The 20706-nt window shown below is 35.9% G+C and overlaps 1 protein-coding gene across 20 annotated transcripts in view; it reads right to left on the minus strand.

Moving 5' to 3' along the window:
- LOC125666133 (partitioning defective 3 homolog) overlaps window positions 1–20706 on the minus strand; it is a 96281-nt gene that overhangs the window by 19713 nt on the left and 55862 nt on the right. For 11 of the 20 annotated variants that reach the window (XM_056151441.1, XM_056151438.1, XM_056151439.1 and 8 more), the window contains 7 exons: window positions 19932–20080; window positions 19545–19678; window positions 19082–19123; window positions 15334–15459; window positions 12825–13070; window positions 11159–11224; window positions 72–231 (listed from right to left, as the gene is read on the minus strand). In XM_056151441.1, the coding sequence (XP_056007416.1) occupies window positions 72–231; window positions 11159–11224; window positions 12825–13070; window positions 15334–15459; window positions 19082–19123; window positions 19545–19678; window positions 19932–20080 (923 nt within the window). The remainder of the gene's footprint in view (window positions 1–71; window positions 232–11158; window positions 11225–12824; window positions 13071–15333; window positions 15460–19081; window positions 19124–19544; window positions 19679–19931; window positions 20081–20706) is intronic. The other 9 variants (XM_056151447.1, XM_048899241.2, XM_056151453.1 and 6 more) reach the window with 4 other exon arrangements.

Genomic DNA, 20706 nt, shown 5'->3' on the forward strand with positions numbered 1-20706 from the left:
CAAACTATGATTTCTTACTGCCTTACATTATTCCCCTGAAATCAACATTACCTCAGGCTACAATTTCTTACCGCAGCAGGCCTTTAAATATGCCCCCTGGGCCCTTTTTTTCCTTGGCTGGTTTTTTCTTGGCTTTTCGGGAGTCTTCCGGCTCGCTGCTCATGGAGGAATGTCCAGACGTCGTGACTGCCCCCTGTGTCACGGACCCACCTTCACTGCTCTCCTCCTCCACTGTAACCATAGAAACAGCAGTGTAATCATAGAAACATAACAATATTCCATATACACACATCAATTTCAACTTAGAAACATAGCAAATATCACTGAGAACCATGCAATTATAGAAACACATCAATATAACTATATGAAGCACATCAAAACATAACCATAGAAACAAACATGTAACCATAGAAACACATCAAATATAACCATAGAAACAAACATGTAACCATAGAGACACATCAAATATAACCATAGAAACAAACATGTAACCATAGAGATATCAAATATAACCATAGCAACAAACACGTAACCAAGAGTTACAGCAGTGTCACCATTGATATAATCATTAATTTTTTTTTTATCAATTTAACGCACAGAAATATATTTACAATAAGAAAAGATAGCAGGAGCTAAGATTGTTAATAATTGTAGCAGATAGAATGACTCGCACTAAAGCATTATCAACACTGCAGCTATATATAGGTATGGAAACCAGTGATATATCAAAATTCTCCGACGTTATGTTAATACCTGTAGATTACTAACAGGTACATTTTTGGTAATCCCTGTAGTCTACTAACAGGTATATTTTTGTTAATCCCTGTAGTCTACTAACAGGTATATTTTTGTTAATCCCTGTAGTTTACAAACAGGTGTATTTTTGTTAATCCCTGTAGATTACTAATAGGTATATTTTTGTTAATCCCTGTAGTCTACTAACAGGTGTATTTTTGTTAATCCCTGTAGTCTAATAACAGGTGTATTTTTGTTAATCCCTGTAGTCTACTAACAAGTATATTTTTTAAAACACTTCTTTTCAAATTATGGAATGTTAATTTCCAATAATTGCAGAAAAATCAAGCCAGTTCCATTCAAAGTCCATCACAACAAGGACCTCCTTTGATCATTCACAAGTGTCACTAAAGCGAAATACATCCCTCAGATGAAATACATCCCTCACTGACAGATGAAATAGATCACTCAGATGAAATAGATCACTCACTGACAGATGAAATAGATCACTCTGATGAAATAAATCACTCACTGACAGATGAAATAGATCCCTCACTGACAGATGAAATAGATCACTCAGATGAAATAGATCACTCAGATGAAATAGATCACTCACTGACAGATGAAATAGATCACTCACTGACAGATGAAATACATCCCTCACTGACAGATGAAATACATCCCTCACTGACAGATGAAATAGACCACTCAGATGAAATACATCCCTCACTGACAGATGAAATACATTACTATAAGATGAAACAGATTACTACAGTATAGGGTATTATAAGAAATGATGGTGAATGTTGGTAACTTAACTGTTATCTGCACTCACAAAAATTAACATAACATCAGAAAAGCAAACTGATCATAATGTTCAGTGCTGATAAAAAGCTTAATTAATCATCAACATGAATTCAATGTTCGCTCACTGACAACTGAATCAGTGCTGATAAAAAGCTTAATTAATCATCAACATTAATTAACATTTGTCTTACATCAGCTCTGTAACGGTGAATCATGAAGCACAATACGAATTAACAGTCACCCAGTGCTTAATCGACGAACAATCAGACACCACACAATGCAATATCTGTGTTTGTTTGCATCTAGTCTAGAGTGCAGTCATGCTCTGGTGCACAGTCATGCTCTTGTGCACAGTCATGATCTGGTGCAGATCACAGAAGTTGCTCAACAATGTCCTAAAGTTAACATGCTTAGATTTAATTTCTATACCTTGAGAACACCTTGTTACTACCAAATCAATCGTTAATAATGACAGGTTTTATGAAATAGTCGAAGATAACAGTAATCAATCTCATAAACCTATAACCTAACACGAAATCCTAAATACAACAAATCTGTAATCAATCTCATAAACCTATAACTTAATACGAAATCCTAAATACGACAAATCTGTAATCAATCTCATAAACCTATAACCTAATACGAAATCCTAAATACAACAAATCTGTAATCAATCTCATAAACCTATAACTTAATACGAAATCCTAAATACAACAAATCTGTAATCAATCTCATAAACCTAATACGAAATCCTAAATACAACAAATCTGTAATCAATCTCATAAACCTATAACTTAATACGAAATCCTAAATACAACAAATCTGTAATCAATCTCATAAACCTAATACGAAATCCTAAATACAACAAATCTGTAATCAATCTCATAAACCTATAACCTAACACGAAATCCTACATACAACAAATCTGTAATCAAACTCATAAACCTATAACCTAACACGAAATCCTAAATACAACAAATCTAGCTGTAATCAATCTCATAAACCTATAACTTAATATGAAATCCTAAATACAACAAATCTGTAATCAATCTCATAAACCTATAACTTAATACGAAATCCTAAATACAACAAATCTGTAATCAATCTCATAAACCTAATACGAAATCCTAAATACAACAAATCTGTAATCAATCTCATAAACCTATAACCTAACACGAAATCCTACATACAACAAATCTGTAATCAAACTCATAAACCTATAACCTAACACGAAATCCTAAATACAACAAATCTAGCTGTAATCAATCTCATAAACCTATAACTTAATACGAAATTCTAAATACAACAAATCTGTAATCAATCTCATAAACCTATAACTTAATACGAAATCCTAAATACAACAAATCTGTAATCAATCTCATAAACCTATAACCTAATACGAAATCCTAAATACAACAAATCTGTAATCAATCTCATAAACCTATAACTTAATACGAAATCCTAAATACAACAAATCTGTATTCAATCTCATAAACCTATAACCTAACACGAAATCCTAAATACAACAAATCTGTAATCAATCTCATAAACCTATAACTTAATATGAAATCCTAAATACAACAAATCTGTAATCAATCTCATAAACCTAATACGAAATCCTAAATACAACAAATCTGTAATCAATCTCATAAACCTAATACGAAATCCTAAATACAACAAATCTGTAATCAATCTCATAAACCTATAACCTAACACGAAATCCTAAATACAACAAATCTGTAATCAATCTCATAAACCTAATACGAAATCCTAAATACAACAAATCTGTAATCAATCTCATAAACCTAATACGAAATCCTAAATACAACAAATCTGTAATCAATCTCATAAACCTATAACCTAACATGAAATCCTAAATACAACAAATCTGTAATCAATCTCATAAACCTAATACGAAATCCTAAATACAACAAATCTGTAATCAATCTCATAAACCTAATACGAAATCCTAAATACAACAAATCTGTAATCAATCTTATAAACCTATAACCTAACACGAAATCCTAAATACAACAAATCTGTAATCAATCTCATAAACCTAATACGAAATCCTAAATACAACAAATCTGTAATCAATCTCATAAACCTAATACGAAATCCTAAATACAACAAATCTGTAATCAATCTCATAAACCTATAACCTAACACGAAATGCTACATACAACAAATCTGTAATCAATCTCATAAACCTATAACCTAACACGAAATCCTAAATACAACAAATCTGTAATCAATCTCATAAACCTAATACGAAATCCTAAATACAACAAATCTGTAATCAATCTCATAAACCTATAACCTAACACGAAATCCTAAATACAACAAATCTGTAATCAATCTCATAAACCTATAACCTAACACGAAATCCTAAATACAACAAATCTGTAATCAATCTCATAAACCTAATACGAAATCCTAAATACAACAAATCTGTAATCAATCTCATAAACCTAATACGAAATCCTAAATACAAGAAATCTGTAATCAATCTTATAAACCTATAACCTAATACGAAATCCTAAACACAACAAATCTGTAATCAATCTCATAAACCTATAACTTAATACGAAATCCTAAATACAACAAATCTGTAATCAATCTCATAAACCTATAACCTAACACGAAATCCTAAATACAACAAATCTGTATTCAATCTCATAAACCTATAACCCAATACGAAATCCTAAATACAACAAATCTGTAATCAATCTCATAAACCTATAACCTAAATACGAAATCCTAAATACAACAAATCTGTAATCAATCTCATAAACCTATAACCTAACACGAAATCCTAAATACAACAAATCTGTAATTAATCTCATAAACCTAATACGAAATCCTAAATACAACAAATCTGTAATCAATCTCATAAACCTAATACGAAATCCTAAATACAACAAATCTGTAATCAATCTCATAAACCTATAACCTAATACGAAATCCTAAATACAACAAATCTGTAATCAATCTCATAAACCTATAACCTAACACGAAATCCTAAATACAACAAATCTGTAATTAATCTCATAAACCTAATACGAAATCCTAAATACAACAAATCTGTAATCAATCTCATAAACCTAATACGAAATCCTAAATACAACAAATCTGTAATCAATCTCATAAACCTATAACCTAATACGAAATCCTAAATACAACAAATCTGTAATCAATCTCATAAACCTATAACCTAATACGAAATCCTAAATACAACAAATCTGTAATCAATCTCATAAACCTATAACCTAACACGAAATCCTAAATACAACAAATCTGTAATCAATCTCATCAACCTATAACTTAATACGAAATCCTAAATACGACAAATCTGTAATCAATCTCATAAACCTATAACCTAACACGAAATCCTAAATACAACAAATCTGTAATCAATCTCATCAACCTATAACCTAATACGAAATCCTAAATACAACAAATCTGTAATCAATCTCATAAACCTATAACCTAATACCAAATCCAAAATAAAACAAATTTGTAATCAATCTCATAAACCTATAACCTAATATGAAATCTTAAACACAACAAATCTGTAATCAATCTCATAAACCTATAACCTAATACAAAATCCTAAATACAACAAATCTGTAATCAATCTCATAAACCTATAACCTAACACGAAATCCTAAATACAACAAATCTGTAATCAATCTCATAAACCTATAACCTAATACGAAATCCTAAATACAACAAATCTGTAATCAATCTCATAAACCTATAACCTAATACGAAATCCTAAACACAACAAATTTGGACCCCGTGGACACCCCAGAAGTGGGATCAGGTGCTTAAGAGGGGAAAGCATTCTCTGTTAACCAGTCACATCCGCTCTGTAAGATCACTGACTTCATTTGAAAAGAATGAATATTGAAGATAAAAATGTGAAAATAAATAGACTGATTGGACGATAGATTAACTATATTATCTGCTTTGAATATTCAAATGCAAAGATACAGCTTCGGTAACACACACTTATAACTAATAACCTTATTATGAATTCACACTTATCATGAACAGGCTTATTACGAATTCACACTTTTAATGAACAGGCTTATTATGAATTCCCACGTATAACAACCTGTCAGTCTTCAACCAAAACCATAACCAATGAACTACCGGTCATACACAGACACTGTAACCACTGAGCTACCGGTCATACACAGACATTGTAACCACTGAACTACCGGTCATACACAGACATTGTAACCACTGAACTACCAGTCATACACAGACATTGTAACCACTGAACTACCGGTCATACACAGACACTGTAACCAATGAACTACCAGTCATACACAGACATTGTAACCATTGAGCTACCCGTCATACACAGACACTGTAACCACTGAACTACCAGTCATACACAGACAGTGTAACCACTGAACTACCGGTCATACACAGACACTGTAACCAATGAACTACCGGTCATACACAGACATTGTAACCATTGAGCTACCCGTCATACACAGACATTGTAACCACTGAACTACCGGTCATACACAGACATTGTAACTAATGAACTACCCGTCATACACAGACACTGTAACTAATGAACTACCGGTCATACACAGACATTGTAACCATTGAGTTACCAGTCATACACAGACATTGTAACCACTGAACTACCAGTCATACACAGACATTGTAACCATTGAGCTACCGGTCATACACAGACATTGTAACCATTGAGTTACCAGTCATACACAGACATTGCAACCATTGAGCTACCAGTCATACACAGACATTGTAACCACTGAGCTACCGGTCATACACAGACATTGTAACCACTGAGCTACCGGTCATACACAGACCCTGTAACCAATGAACTACCAGTCATACACAGACACTGTAACCATTGAGCTACCAGTCATACACAGACACTGTAACCAATGAACTACCGGTCATACACAGACATTGTAACCATTGAGCTACCCGTCATACACAGACATTGTAACCACTGAACTACCGGTCATACACAGACACTGTAACTAATGAACTACCGGTCATAAACAGACATTGTAACCATTGAGTTACCAGTCATACACAGACATTGTAACCATTGAGTTACCAGTCATACACAGACATTGTAACCATTGAGTTACCAGTCATACACAGACATTGTAACCATTGAGTTACCAGTCATACACAGACACTGTAACCAATGAACTACCGGTCATACACAGACATTGTAACCATTGAGCTACCCGTCATACACAGACATTGTAACTAATAAACTACCGGTCATACACAGACATTGTAACCATTGAGCTACCGGTCATACACAGACATTGTAACCATTGAGTTACCAGTCATACACAGACATTGTAACCACTGAACTACCAGTCATACACAGACATTGTAACCATTGAGTTACCAGTCATACACAGACACTGTAACCAATGAACTACCGGTCATACACAGACACTGTAACTAATAAACTACCGGTCATACACAGACATTGTAACCATTGAGTTACCAGTCATACACAGACATTGTAACCACTGAACTACCGGTCATACACAGACACTGTAACCAATGAACTACCAGTCATACACAGACATTGTAACCATTGAGCTACCCGTCATACACAGACACTGTAACCACTGAACTACCAGTCATACACAGACAGTGTAACCACTGAACTACCGGTCATACACAGACACTGTAACCAATGAACTACCGGTCATACACAGACATTGTAACCATTGAGCTACCCGTCATACACAGACATTGTAACCACTGAACTACCGGTCATACACAGACATTGTAACTAATGAACTACCCGTCATACACAGACACTGTAACTAATGAACTACCGGTCATACACAGACATTGTAACCATTGAGTTACCAGTCATACACAGACATTGTAACCACTGAACTACCAGTCATACACAGACATTGTAACCATTGAGCTACCGGTCATACACAGACATTGTAACCATTGAGTTACCAGTCATACACAGACATTGCAACCATTGAGCTACCAGTCATACACAGACATTGTAACCACTGAGCTACCGGTCATACACAGACATTGTAACCACTGAGCTACCGGTCATACACAGACCCTGTAACCAATGAACTACCAGTCATACACAGACACTGTAACCATTGAGCTACCAGTCATACACAGACACTGTAACCAATGAACTACCGGTCATACACAGACATTGTAACCATTGAGCTACCCGTCATACACAGACATTGTAACCACTGAACTACCGGTCATACACAGACACTGTAACTAATGAACTACCGGTCATAAACAGACATTGTAACCATTGAGTTACCAGTCATACACAGACATTGTAACCATTGAGTTACCAGTCATACACAGACATTGTAACCATTGAGTTACCAGTCATACACAGACATTGTAACCATTGAGTTACCAGTCATACACAGACACTGTAACCAATGAACTACCGGTCATACACAGACATTGTAACCATTGAGCTACCCGTCATACACAGACATTGTAACTAATAAACTACCGGTCATACACAGACATTGTAACCATTGAGCTACCAGTCATACACAGACATTGTAACCATTGAGTTACCAGTCATACACAGACATTGTAACCACTGAACTACCAGTCATACACAGACATTGTAACCATTGAGTTACCAGTCATACACAGACACTGTAACCAATGAACTACCGGTCATACACAGACACTGTAACTAATAAACTACCGGTCATACACAGACATTGTAACCATTGAGTTACCAGTCATACACAGACATTGTAACCACTGAGCTACCGGTCATACACAGACCCTGTAACCACTGAGCTACCGGTCATACACAGACATTGTAACCACTGAGCTACCTGTCATACACAGACATTGTAACCACTGAGCTACCGGTCATACACAGACATTGTAACCACTGAGCTACCGGTCATACAGAGACACTGTAACCACTGAACTACCAGTCATACACAGACACTGTAACCATTGAGCTACCAGTCATACACAGACACTGTAACTAATGAACTACTGGTCATACACAGACATTGTAACCACTGAGCTACCGGTCATACACAGACTTTGTAACCACTGAACTACCAGTCATACAGAGATATTAGGATATCTTAACTAAATCACTGATGCAGGGATGTGTAGTGATGCAGCTAGAGATTTGTTTACATCATATTCACTCATGATAAAGCGTCCACCCCAATAAAAATCAATCAGCTGATGTCTTAATATCAATCAACTGATGTCTTAATATCAATCAGTCGACATCTTAATATCAATCAGTCGACATCTTAATATCAATCAGTCGACATCTTAATATCGACAATCAGTTGACATCTTAAGATCAATCAGTTGACATCTTAATATCAATCAGTCGACATCTTAATTCAATTAGTCGACATCTTAATATCAATAAACTGATGTCTTAATATCAATCAGTCGACATCTTAATATCAATCAGTCGACATCTTAATTCAATCAGTCGACATCTTAATATCAATCAGTCGACATCTTAATATCAATCAGTCGACATCTTAATATCAATCAGTTGACATCTTAATTCAATTAGTCAACATCTTAATATCAATCAGTCGACATCTTAATATCAATCAGTCGACATCTTAATTCAATTAGTCAACATCTTAATATCAATCAGTCGACATCTTAATATCAATCAGTCGACATCTTAATTCAATTAGTCAACATCTTAATATCAATCAGCGGACGTCTTAATATCAGTAAATCTAAATATTGATTGCAGTTAACATCTTAATTTCATTCAAGCTAACTCAATCAGTTGATGTCTTAATTTCATCTAATCATTCAATCATCGCCCTGCATGCAGAAGGCCAGGGTTCGAATCCCGGTCGCTCCAGACCTAAGTTAAAACAGGTAGTGACAGATCCATCATAAAACGCTCGGCTTCAGGTGTGAATGTCATGGGTCCTCTGAGATGACCATAAAATACGAATGCGCCGTGTTACTGCTCAATGGCTGTAAGCACCAAGCAAAGGCCTAAATTTGAAGCCCTTCATCGGTTTTGGTGATATGTCTCCATATGAGTGAAAAATTCTCGATAGAGACGTTAAATAAGATACAATCATTCAATTTAAATCAATCAGTCGACATCTTCATATTCAATTAAAATCCATCAGTCGATATCTTCATAATTCAATCCAAATCAATCATTAACTAACAATTAGTGTATACCGTATTGTAAATATAACAACAATGAATAAAACAACAACAACAAAAACCAAACAACAAACAAACACATAGACGTTTACATAACACCAACATAATGAAAGAAACAGCTCAACAAAAAAAGGTCACTATGACTACAAGATAATAACGAAATTGATGTAAACAGGAATTTCTTATACATACATGTACAACCGCTGCGGTGGCTGAGAGGTTAGAGCGTTCGCCCCGAATGAGGAAGGCTGGGGTTCGAATCCCGGCCGCGACAAACCTAAGTCGTTAAAACAGGTAGTGACAGTTCCATCGCCAAACGCTCGGCATCAGGTGTGAATGTCACGGGTCCTCAGAGATGACCTTAAAAACGGACGCCTGTGTCACGGTAGGTGTGGCACGCTAAAGAACCCTCACTGCTCAATGGCCGTAAGTGCCGAGCATAAACCTAAATTTGAAGCCCTTCACCAGTCTTGGTGACATCTCCATATGAGTGAAATATTCTTGAGCGAGACGTTAAGCAATCAATCAATCTTATACATACAGATCATGCTAACACACTACAGACAACAAAATATTGACAATCCTACAACAACAACAACAACTACATAGACACAACACACAGGCAGACTCTGAACAACAACAATAACATGCACATACAGAAACAGAGAAAAACAGACTGTAATAGCATCAACAGGTGAATGCTGTGGTGTTCACTGTCATGCCAGTTGTGTTCGTGTGAAGTCAAACAGAACAGATTTTTCATGCAATAACTTGGGTGAAGTGAGACAACAAAATCTGTCCATGCTGTGACCCCATGACCTCCGACCCCTCATGCCAATGACCCCTGTTATCCAGCTGACTTCTCATACTCCAGCAAACCTTTCAATAGGTCTGAAACCTTGTCACAGACTTTTAGTATACCAGTCACCATCACCTCTACACTGTCGGACATTTCAATGGTTTACTCAGTCTTGTTTGCTAAACGTTTGAATGTGTCAATTACCATGGTAACTCTCACGTAAATCCCAGGCATGATGTTTGAAGGCATAAGTTATGACATGAACTAATGGAAAATGGAGTGAAACAAATTCCAATGATCTAACAAAACTACAATAATGTAAGTGTTCTATGATTTTCTGTTTAAATGTGTATGTTAGGTTTTGTTAACTTTCCAAAAAGCTAGTTATCGTGATTTAATCCTCTAATTTTAAAGAGAAAGCCAACATACACCAAATGAATCACAATATTGTAATTAAACATCTTAAATCTACATAAAGCTAGTCTGAAGTAAATCTCAAAAAAAAAAAAAAGTGATAGCAAGTGGTATAGGGTTAGCTGGTTACAGAATCTGATTGGCTGAAGGATGGGTTGTCATGGTGATATAATTCTCTACCCTGCTGTCCTACAGTGAAACCCCCGCTAGCGTCCAGGCTGTCATCTTCATTTTGACTTGAGACTTCTACGACACAAGATGTTAAAAAAAAAAAAATTCACAGATAATCAAAGTACTGATAGTACTGAAAGACATATAAAAATGAGATTTCTACGACACAAGATGTTAAAAAAAAAACAAATTCACAGATAAAAATTCAATCAGGTTTTAAAAGATTTAGTTCTGTCGATTTATGATGAACTGGATTCAGCACTGATAGGTGAGACAGGTGAAATTCACAAGGCTATATATACATACAGTGTAAAACAACAGTAGGCAGTAACTAATACGTAATATTCATAGGCTGCTGCTGCATGTCATCCTCATCATCATCACATCTTCATCATCATCACATCATATCATCATCACCATATCATCATCACATCATATCATCATCACCATATCATCATCACACCATCATCATCATCATATCATCATCACATCATCATCATCACCATATCATCATCACACCATCATCATCATCACATCATCATCATCATTGTCGTATCATCATCACATCATTATTAATCTTGCTTACATTAAACAGGCACATAAATGCTTAATGAAAACGGCTAAGGGAGAATTCTAAAGTAAATTGTTTTTCCATGCAAATAGGAACCTGAATACACACAATGATATTTACAAAAAAACTCTTCATAATGTTTTCTGTAAACTTCTAAAATCATGTTTATCTGTTTTCATCCAATTGAAAATAATATCACAGCTTACACCTCATGTGAGTGATCATACGAAGTGATCGTCGAATCTTCACGATTTTAACTGTGTATATTCAATCAGAATAATCATGATTAAAATAATTAACGAGTTGATACGGTATCAAGTATTACACAGGACCCTAATTCCAAAATGTAATCAATTCCATGTCTACTCAGGGTTTTTTTTACAGAGGTAAAGAAAATAAAAAATGACATGATCCTACCTATGATACCATGGCAGTAAATAAAGCATCACCAATTTACTTACAGACTTGTAGAACTTTTCACAACCGAGCAGATCAAAATTTCACATACACTCCTAACATTTTACTTACAGACTTGTAGAACTTTTCACAACTGAGCAGATCAAAATTTCACATAAACTCCTAACAATTTATTTACAGGCTTGTAGAACTGTTCACAAAGAAAACAGCAGATCAAAATTTCACATGAACTTCTAACATTTTAGTAAAATAAAATCACACAAGGTTGAACTGCTCACTAAATGGTACATAATCATAAATATATCTAAATAACATAACTTCCAAGATACTCCTCACAAAAATTAAATCTTAACAAAAGCAAATCTATATACCTAAAATTTCCAAGATGGTTCCTTTGAACTCTACTAGTAATTTATATTTAAAAAAAAAAGATAACTCTTCCATCATGGATTAAGACTATCAGCTTTGAAAATTTTCAGACAGTAACACACAATTTAATTACATTAGGTTTTGTAGTTCTGATACAACCCCTCATACAATGTACCCATTACTTAAAAACATTAGCTTTTATAATTTTGAGACAACCCCTCACACCCATTATTTAACAACATTAGCTTTTATAATTTTAAAACAAACCCTCACACTCATTACTTAACATACTAACTTTGACATTTTCTCTATACTTACGGGGGTCCATAGTGCTGAGTTCCTGAGGCACAGGGTCATAGGATCTATCAACGGCTGCCCTGAAGCTGAGGTTACATCCCCGGCCTCGGCCAAGCTTGACCGGTCGGTGGACATCTTCCTGACTCTCATGGGAAGCATCCAGACTGTCCCGGCTATCGTCCGTGTCCCCTGTGGTCACCTGGGCCAGGTTCTCCAGAGAGCTGAACCGTTTCAAGTTCGACTGCGGGGGCTCAGAAGGTCGGTCCACTGAGTTACAAAATAAACAATTATAAGTTTGTGACAATACTAATATGTATTCCTAAGGAAAACAAAATGGTCCTGTTTTGCGTTTGTCTTGTACAGAATTGTATAACATTTTGTACAAAGCAAGAAACAATCACAAGTCTAAAGTCTTATTCAATTTAGCCAGAATTGTCTCTGTACCAGGTATTCCCAATTGTTTATTGCATTATCTTGTTCTATACAGAGTGATAGTTAAAGGTGCAGTGTATCATTAAAGCATGCTTAAAGCTGACATGAGTGTATAAATACCCTATATAACTGGAATGCTAAACTGAGGCATAAACTTAACATGATTCTGTTTTCTATTGGAAAACTTTGGATGATATAACAAATTAGTGTGCTGTGGGGGCGTAACACCTTTAAATGCTAACAATGGTGGCTCTGTATACATAATGAAGTACTTCATAATAAATTTTCTGCTTAAATTAATGTCCAAGTTAGTAAAAGCATTGGACAATGTCTATTTTCTTAAATATGCATTATTTTGAATAAAATACGATAAACAATGAATTTGATTCAGTCACTGACTCAACACGTCATGTGATATTAACGCCGACCAGAAATATACATCCCTATCATTTTCTACAATTACATTGAAATCACTGACTGTCTTTATATCTTAACCAAGTCTATACAATCAGGCATTATTCAAATTTACAAAATCAACTTTCACTGAACATTTGAATTCAATTCTACTGTTACTTAGTAATCTAAATTTACACATTCAGGTCCGACTGCAATTTGAATCTACACAATCAAGGTTCACTGTTCATAAAATTTCAGGGCTTAGTTTTTCTATGGGTTACAAACATGAACAATATCTTCTCTTGGTTGTTAATGTGTCAAAAAATATATACTTTCACTGTTAATTGGGTCATCATATTCTACTTTCACTATTAACTGGGACATCATGGTCTACTTTCACAATTAATTGGGTCATCACATTCTACTTTCACTATTAACTAGGTCATCAGGTTCTATTTCAACAGTTAAGTGGGTCATCACACACATCTTGTTTGCTGTATCACACACCTACATTTCATGTCGACTGAGTCATGCAATATTGCACGCAAGCAAAATCATGTCATACAAAACTTTCAGATTCGGTGTGTTACTTTACGGAAGATTAGACAACCAGTCACCACAAAAGTCACCTGAGGCATTTCTAATTTAATTACCAAAAGTCCCGAGCTTGAATTCTAAAACAATTACCCTAAAGTCCTAAGATTGAATTCTAAAATAATTACCCCAAAGTCCCAAGATTGAATTCTAAAATAATTACCGCAAAGTCCCAAGATTGAATTCTAAAATAATTACCCCAAAGTCCCAAGCTTGAATTCTAAAACAATTACCCCAAGGTCCCGAGCTTGAATTCTAAAATAATTGCCCCAATGTCCCGAGCTTGAATTCTAAAATAATTACCCCAAGGTTCCGAGCTAAAATTCTAAAACAATTATTCCAAGGTTCCGAGCTTGAATTCTAAAACAATTACCCCAAGGTCCCGAGCTTGAATTTTAAAACAATTATCCCAAAGTCCCAAGCTTGAATTCTAAAACAATTACCCAGAGTCCCAAGCTTGAATTCTAAAACACTTACCTTAAAGTCCCGAGCTTGAATTCTAAAATAATTACCCCAGAGTTCCGAGCTTGAATTCTAAAATAATTACCCGAGTCCCAAGCTTGAATTCTAAAATAATTACCCCAAAGTCCCAAGCTTGAATTCTAAAATAATTACCCCAGAGTTCCGAGCTTGAATTCTAAAATAATTACCCAAGTCCCAAGCTTGAATTCTAAAATAATTACCCCCAAAGTCCCAAGCTTGAATTCTAAAATAATTACCCCAAAGTCCCGAGCTTGAATTCTAAAACAATTACCCCAAAGTCCCAAGCTTGAATTCTAAAATAATTACCCCAAAATCCCGGGCTTGAATATCAATGGCATAAAACCATTACCCTATATCCCAGTTCCCAAGATCAGAGACAATTGTAAAATAATGACCCTAGTATGGTTAAAAAAGCATGGAGGAATGAACTAGAAAATGACGTCATAATTAAATATTTCAGTTTGTTAATCAATACTCTTTAAATGGCCCCGTGAATGACATCCTTGGACAACACAAATGGTCACTCCTCGAGTGGACCTGGACATCCTCAGACAACACGAATGGTCACTCCTCGAGTGGACCTGTGGTGTCTTTGGTGGTGACTGAGGACAAGAAGGATACATACTAATACGTTGGCCATGCACTGGTAGGGGAGGCAATCGGGATGAACGAGGTCGACTTCTCGAGTTTCGACTCAGTAGAGATTCTGCAGACCCAACACGCTTCAGACTTCCTGTGCCTGTGGCTCCACCTACAGTAACAGTTAGTAATACAGAGGGCGCTACAAACACAGGACAACCCACTATCTACATCTGTTATCAATCTATCCCTCTCTTGTCCCCCAGGATCAGTGATCTGCCTAATATATACAATTTCATTTCTGTGCTCTGCGGGTAACATAAGACTTAATTTCCAGTATAATATATACAATTAAATTTCTGTGCTCTGCAACTAAAATAAGAATGTCCAGTATATAGGCCTATACGATTTCATTTCTGTGCTCTGCGGGTAACATAAGACTTAATGTCCAGTATATATACAATTAAATTTCCGTGTTCTGCAACTAAAATAAGAATGTCTAGTATATATATAATTTCATTTCTGTGCTCTGCGGGTAACATAAGAATGTCTAGTATATATACGTTTTCATTTTATTTGTGCTCCGGTGTATAACATAATAATGTCCAGTATATAAATTTTAATTTTTGTGCTCTGGTGTATAACATAATAATGTCCAGTATATAAATTTTAATTTTTGTGCTCTGGTGTATAACAGTTACATATACAACAGAATCTTGTTTTCTGGTTGCCATGGTCACACGCCATCACAAGAACTCTACTACTAAAACATTTCAGCACCGAGTGTAGAAATGTCTAAACATTGCGATGAAATCCTCAATGACATATATCAATTTAAATTATTTTCTCACACTTTCTCCCGTATCCAGTTAGTCTGCCTTTGTCATTATTTATATTTTCAACCATTCAGTCAAGTAGGCACACTTTTTAAATTTTGACTGAAATCGCAACCATCCCCTCTAGAATTCTGTGTAGATACAGTCTGACATCACAACCACCCCCTCTAGAATTCTGTATATACAATCTGACATCACAACCACCCCTTCTAGAATTCTGTGTATATACAATCTGACATCACAACCACCCCCTCTAGAATTCTGTGTATACAATCTGACATCACAACCACCTCCTCTAGAATTCTGTATATACAATCTGACATCACAACCACCCCCTCTAGAATTCTGTATATACAATCTGACATCACAACCACCCCTTCTAGAATTCTGTGTATATACAATCTGACATCACAACCACCCCCTCTAGAATTCTGTGTATACAATCTGACATCACAACCACCCCCTCTAGAATTCTGTATATACAGTCTGACATCACAACCACCCCCTCTAGAATTCTGTGTATATAAAATCTGACATCACAACCACCCCCTCTAAAATTCTGTATATACAGTCTGACATCACAACCACCCCCTCTAGAATTCTGTAGATACAATCTGACATCACAACCACCCCCTCTAGAATTCTGTATACACAGTCTGACATCACAACCACCCCCTCTAGAATTCTGTGTATATACAATCTGACATCACAACCACCCCCTCTAGAATTCTGTGTATATACAATCTGATATCACAACCACCCCCTCTAGAATTCTGTATATACAGTCTGACATCACAACCACCCCCTCTAGAATTCTGTGTATATACAGTCCAACATCACAACCACCCCCTCTAGAATTCTGTGTACAGTCAACTCTCGATAAACCACCACCTTTTGTTCTTATGAAATTATGGCATTATAACAAATTTGGCGATGAATTGAATTACTGCCATCTTGAAGAAATATAGTTACCGTTTTTTTTATATGTAAGAGTTATCTTTCCTCTATTTACAATACTTATGTAAGTGAGCGATCGGGTAACATTCGGTAAACAATCCTGTCTCGTCTATGTTATAAATATCTTTCAAATCATAATTTTTCATTACTTCTATTGCCTCTTTCCGGCCATCAGTTATCAAACTCACATCAATTCCGGCACTTTCACCGCTTATAATTCTGGAAGAAATTCCATGACGTTGTTTGAAACGAGTTAGCCACCCTTCAGAATATTTGAAATTGGATATTCCTAGCTCTGCACCATACTGTTTTCCCTTTTCAATTATCATATCCCCGGTAACAGGAATGTTTTGTTTTTTTTTGTCCTGACTTGCGTAAACCACATAAAAAACGCCTTTTCTAAGTCAGTATTGAGTGCACTACAGTGCCGTTTCCTGGCAGGCGAGCCTTTAGAGATTGGGTCAGGGACTCAGGGTTGACAAGAATTGCATCCTTTGCTGCTAAGATGTCGCCTCTTTCGTGGCGAAGCCATAGCTAAATTGAAATGTGTTTCTATGATGTATAAACAACTTGATTACAGTTCATCTCGAGTTATTTATTCAATACAGCAATTACTGGGATCCTTCTGTCCAGGTGTACGCTGGAGATCGATAATGACCAATTTACTACTTCACTGACCACGTACACCCATGGCAGTTTATCGAGATAATCAACACGTTGAAATGGACTTTTGTAATGAAAACACTGTGGCAAATGTCGATAACGAATTTGGCGTTTTAACGAGAGTTTTAAGTAACAGGAAAAATGTTCCTAGAAAAATGCGGCATTATAACGAAAATGGCGATGAATTGAGTGGCGATAATTCGAGAGTTACCTGTATATACAATCTGACATCACAACCACTCCCTCTAGAATTCTGTGTATACAATCTGACATCACAACCACCCCCTCTAGAATTCTGTATATACAGTCTGACATCACAACCACCCCCTCTAGAATTCTGTATACACAGTCCAACATCACAACCACCCCCTCTAGAATTCTGTGTATATACAATCTGACATCACAACCACCCCCTCTAGAATTCTGTATATACAGTCTGACATCACAACCACCCCTTCTAGAATTCTGTGTATATACAATCTGACATCACAACCACCCCCTCTAGAATTCTGTGTATATACAATCTGACATCACAACCACCCCCTCTAGAATTCTGTATAAACAATCTGACATCACAACCACCCCCTCTAGAATTCTGTATATACAGTCTGACATCACAACCACCCCCTTTAGAATTCTGTATATACAATCTGACATCACAACCACCCCCTCTAGAATTCTGTATATACAGTCCGACATCACAACCACCCCTTCTAGAATTCTGTGTATACAGTCTAACATCACAATCAGCCCCTCTAGAATTCTGTGTATACAATCTGACATCACAACCACCCCCTCTAGAATTCTGTGTATACAATCTGACATCACAACCACCCCCTCTAGAATTCTGTATACACAGTCCGACATAATAAGACAATATGGAGCAAGTGACAGAGGACAATTAAAATGCTCAACCCCGTATTAAAATTTCTATGAATGATAAGAAAAACAGCTAAATCAATTTTCAAAATTAAAAAATACTAAAAATGATTCCTTGATTTTGTTAATTTGAGGGACAATGCAATGACTGAGTTAACGAACATTTATTAATTGAAGCGTGACGACAATGATGAATCTGTGCTAAAGGTCATCTAATTTCTATCGTTTATAAACATAGCTCTAAGTGTTATTATGTAAGTCGAGAGTTTCAGTACTCTGAACATGGCCTCTGTTACGTCAGAAGGTTGTTAGTTGAACAGTTTGGAGCGAGGAGACTACCCCTTTCATTATTCATACACTGCAGTCCTCTAGAACTCGTAGAATTTTGAAAACTGAGGATGCTGAAAGACCCCTGTTAGAGAGAAATGCAACAAGATTCTGCGATGATCATGACATTACCCATTACGTGAAATGACGCCGCACGTCGACTGTCTCCACTTCCTGTAAACCAATCAGTGAACAACAATTTGTTGATGTTAGAATGATCGCAAAAAATTACACACCTGTAAGCTCCTGAACAAAGCGCGACATTCGCTTATGACATTTTTTATAATCAATACCATTATCACAAGTCATTTTCTGTTTTTAACCAATTATTATTCCTATTAATAAAATTAACACACACTTGTGGAGATTAGCATACACGAAAAATAACAATTTCATTTCTCTTCTAAAACATCATTCACCTAAAATATGAAAACAAAAAATAACAATTTCATTTCTCTTCTGAAACACCATTCACCTAAAATATGAAAACAAAAAATAACAATTTTATTTCTCTTCTGAAACACCCTTGAAGTTTCCGTACACTCCTTGCATCATAAGAGTTCACACCAATAACATCACTGTCATCAGAACTCACCTCTTTGCCGATTGGATTTCACACGCTGGTAAATCTCGCTTCGACTCGGATCAATATGTCCCTTCCGTTTCTCAGACATGCTTTGTCGCCCAAAACCTTCACGCTTGAATTCCCCCAAAGGACTTGTGGGTGACCTTCATGTTGGAGAATAAGAGATATCATTAAATAGTCACATCATTGCAATACTTCCTCATTTTATCACTAACAACAACAACAACAAAAACCTTATTTGACATCTCTAGCACTCTCCTCCTTTTCTCCAAAACACCCGTAAACCACGTTCCCTCAAGAATCTGACAATTACATCACTTCTACACACCCCAATTTTAAACATCTTTGATCCACCCGCAAAAAGCAACTTATATTTCTTTGATCCCCCCCACTTACAACTCCTCCCCTCCTGGACTTCCGGGTGGTCCCCAATCCCCGCCCTGCAGCCACACAGGTTGTTGATTGAGATCCTCGGAACTTGAGCTGTTGGAATGTTGGTGCAGAAAACCGATCGTGGAATGAGGTCGAACTCGCCGTCTGCTCTCCTGTAAATTTAGTCAGAAAACATTTCATCTGGTATAAATATGGAATAAGGGATTGTGCAAGTACTGAGGAAGCATTTTAATTCATAGCGGCCAACAAAATTTAGCAGTGGTACACATAAATTCAAAAGATTTAGCAGTGGTACACATAAATTCAAAAGATTAGCAGTGGTACAGGTAAACTCAAAAGATTTACCAGTGGTACAGGTAAACTCAAAAGATTTACCAGTGGTACAGGTAAACTCAAAAGATTAGCAGTGGTACAGGTAAACTTAAAAGATTTAGCAGTGGTACACATAAACTCAAAAGATTAGCAGTGGTACACATAAACTCAAAAAAGATTTCAAAACTGCAGGGGAAAATATGTAAAGAATGAAACTAATAGCACAGTACATTATTGAATGATATTAATAACAGCTTGGTTAGGCCATTTCAACTTAATTGATAGATTATCATCCCCACCCACCCCTCAAAAATTGGCCCGCCCTAAACTTTTTTATTTTCCAAAACTTGCGATTTCTGGAATATTTTCATGTCCGATTCCGGTACACTTCTTGTTTACATTTCCGGTAAAGGAACGTGAAAAGCCACGTGAAGAAAATAGATCTATATGGTTTTCTTAATTTCTT

Source organism: Ostrea edulis, chromosome 10 (genome assembly GCF_947568905.1).
Source record: "Ostrea edulis chromosome 10, xbOstEdul1.1, whole genome shotgun sequence".
NCBI lineage: Eukaryota > Metazoa > Mollusca > Bivalvia > Ostreida > Ostreidae > Ostrea > Ostrea edulis.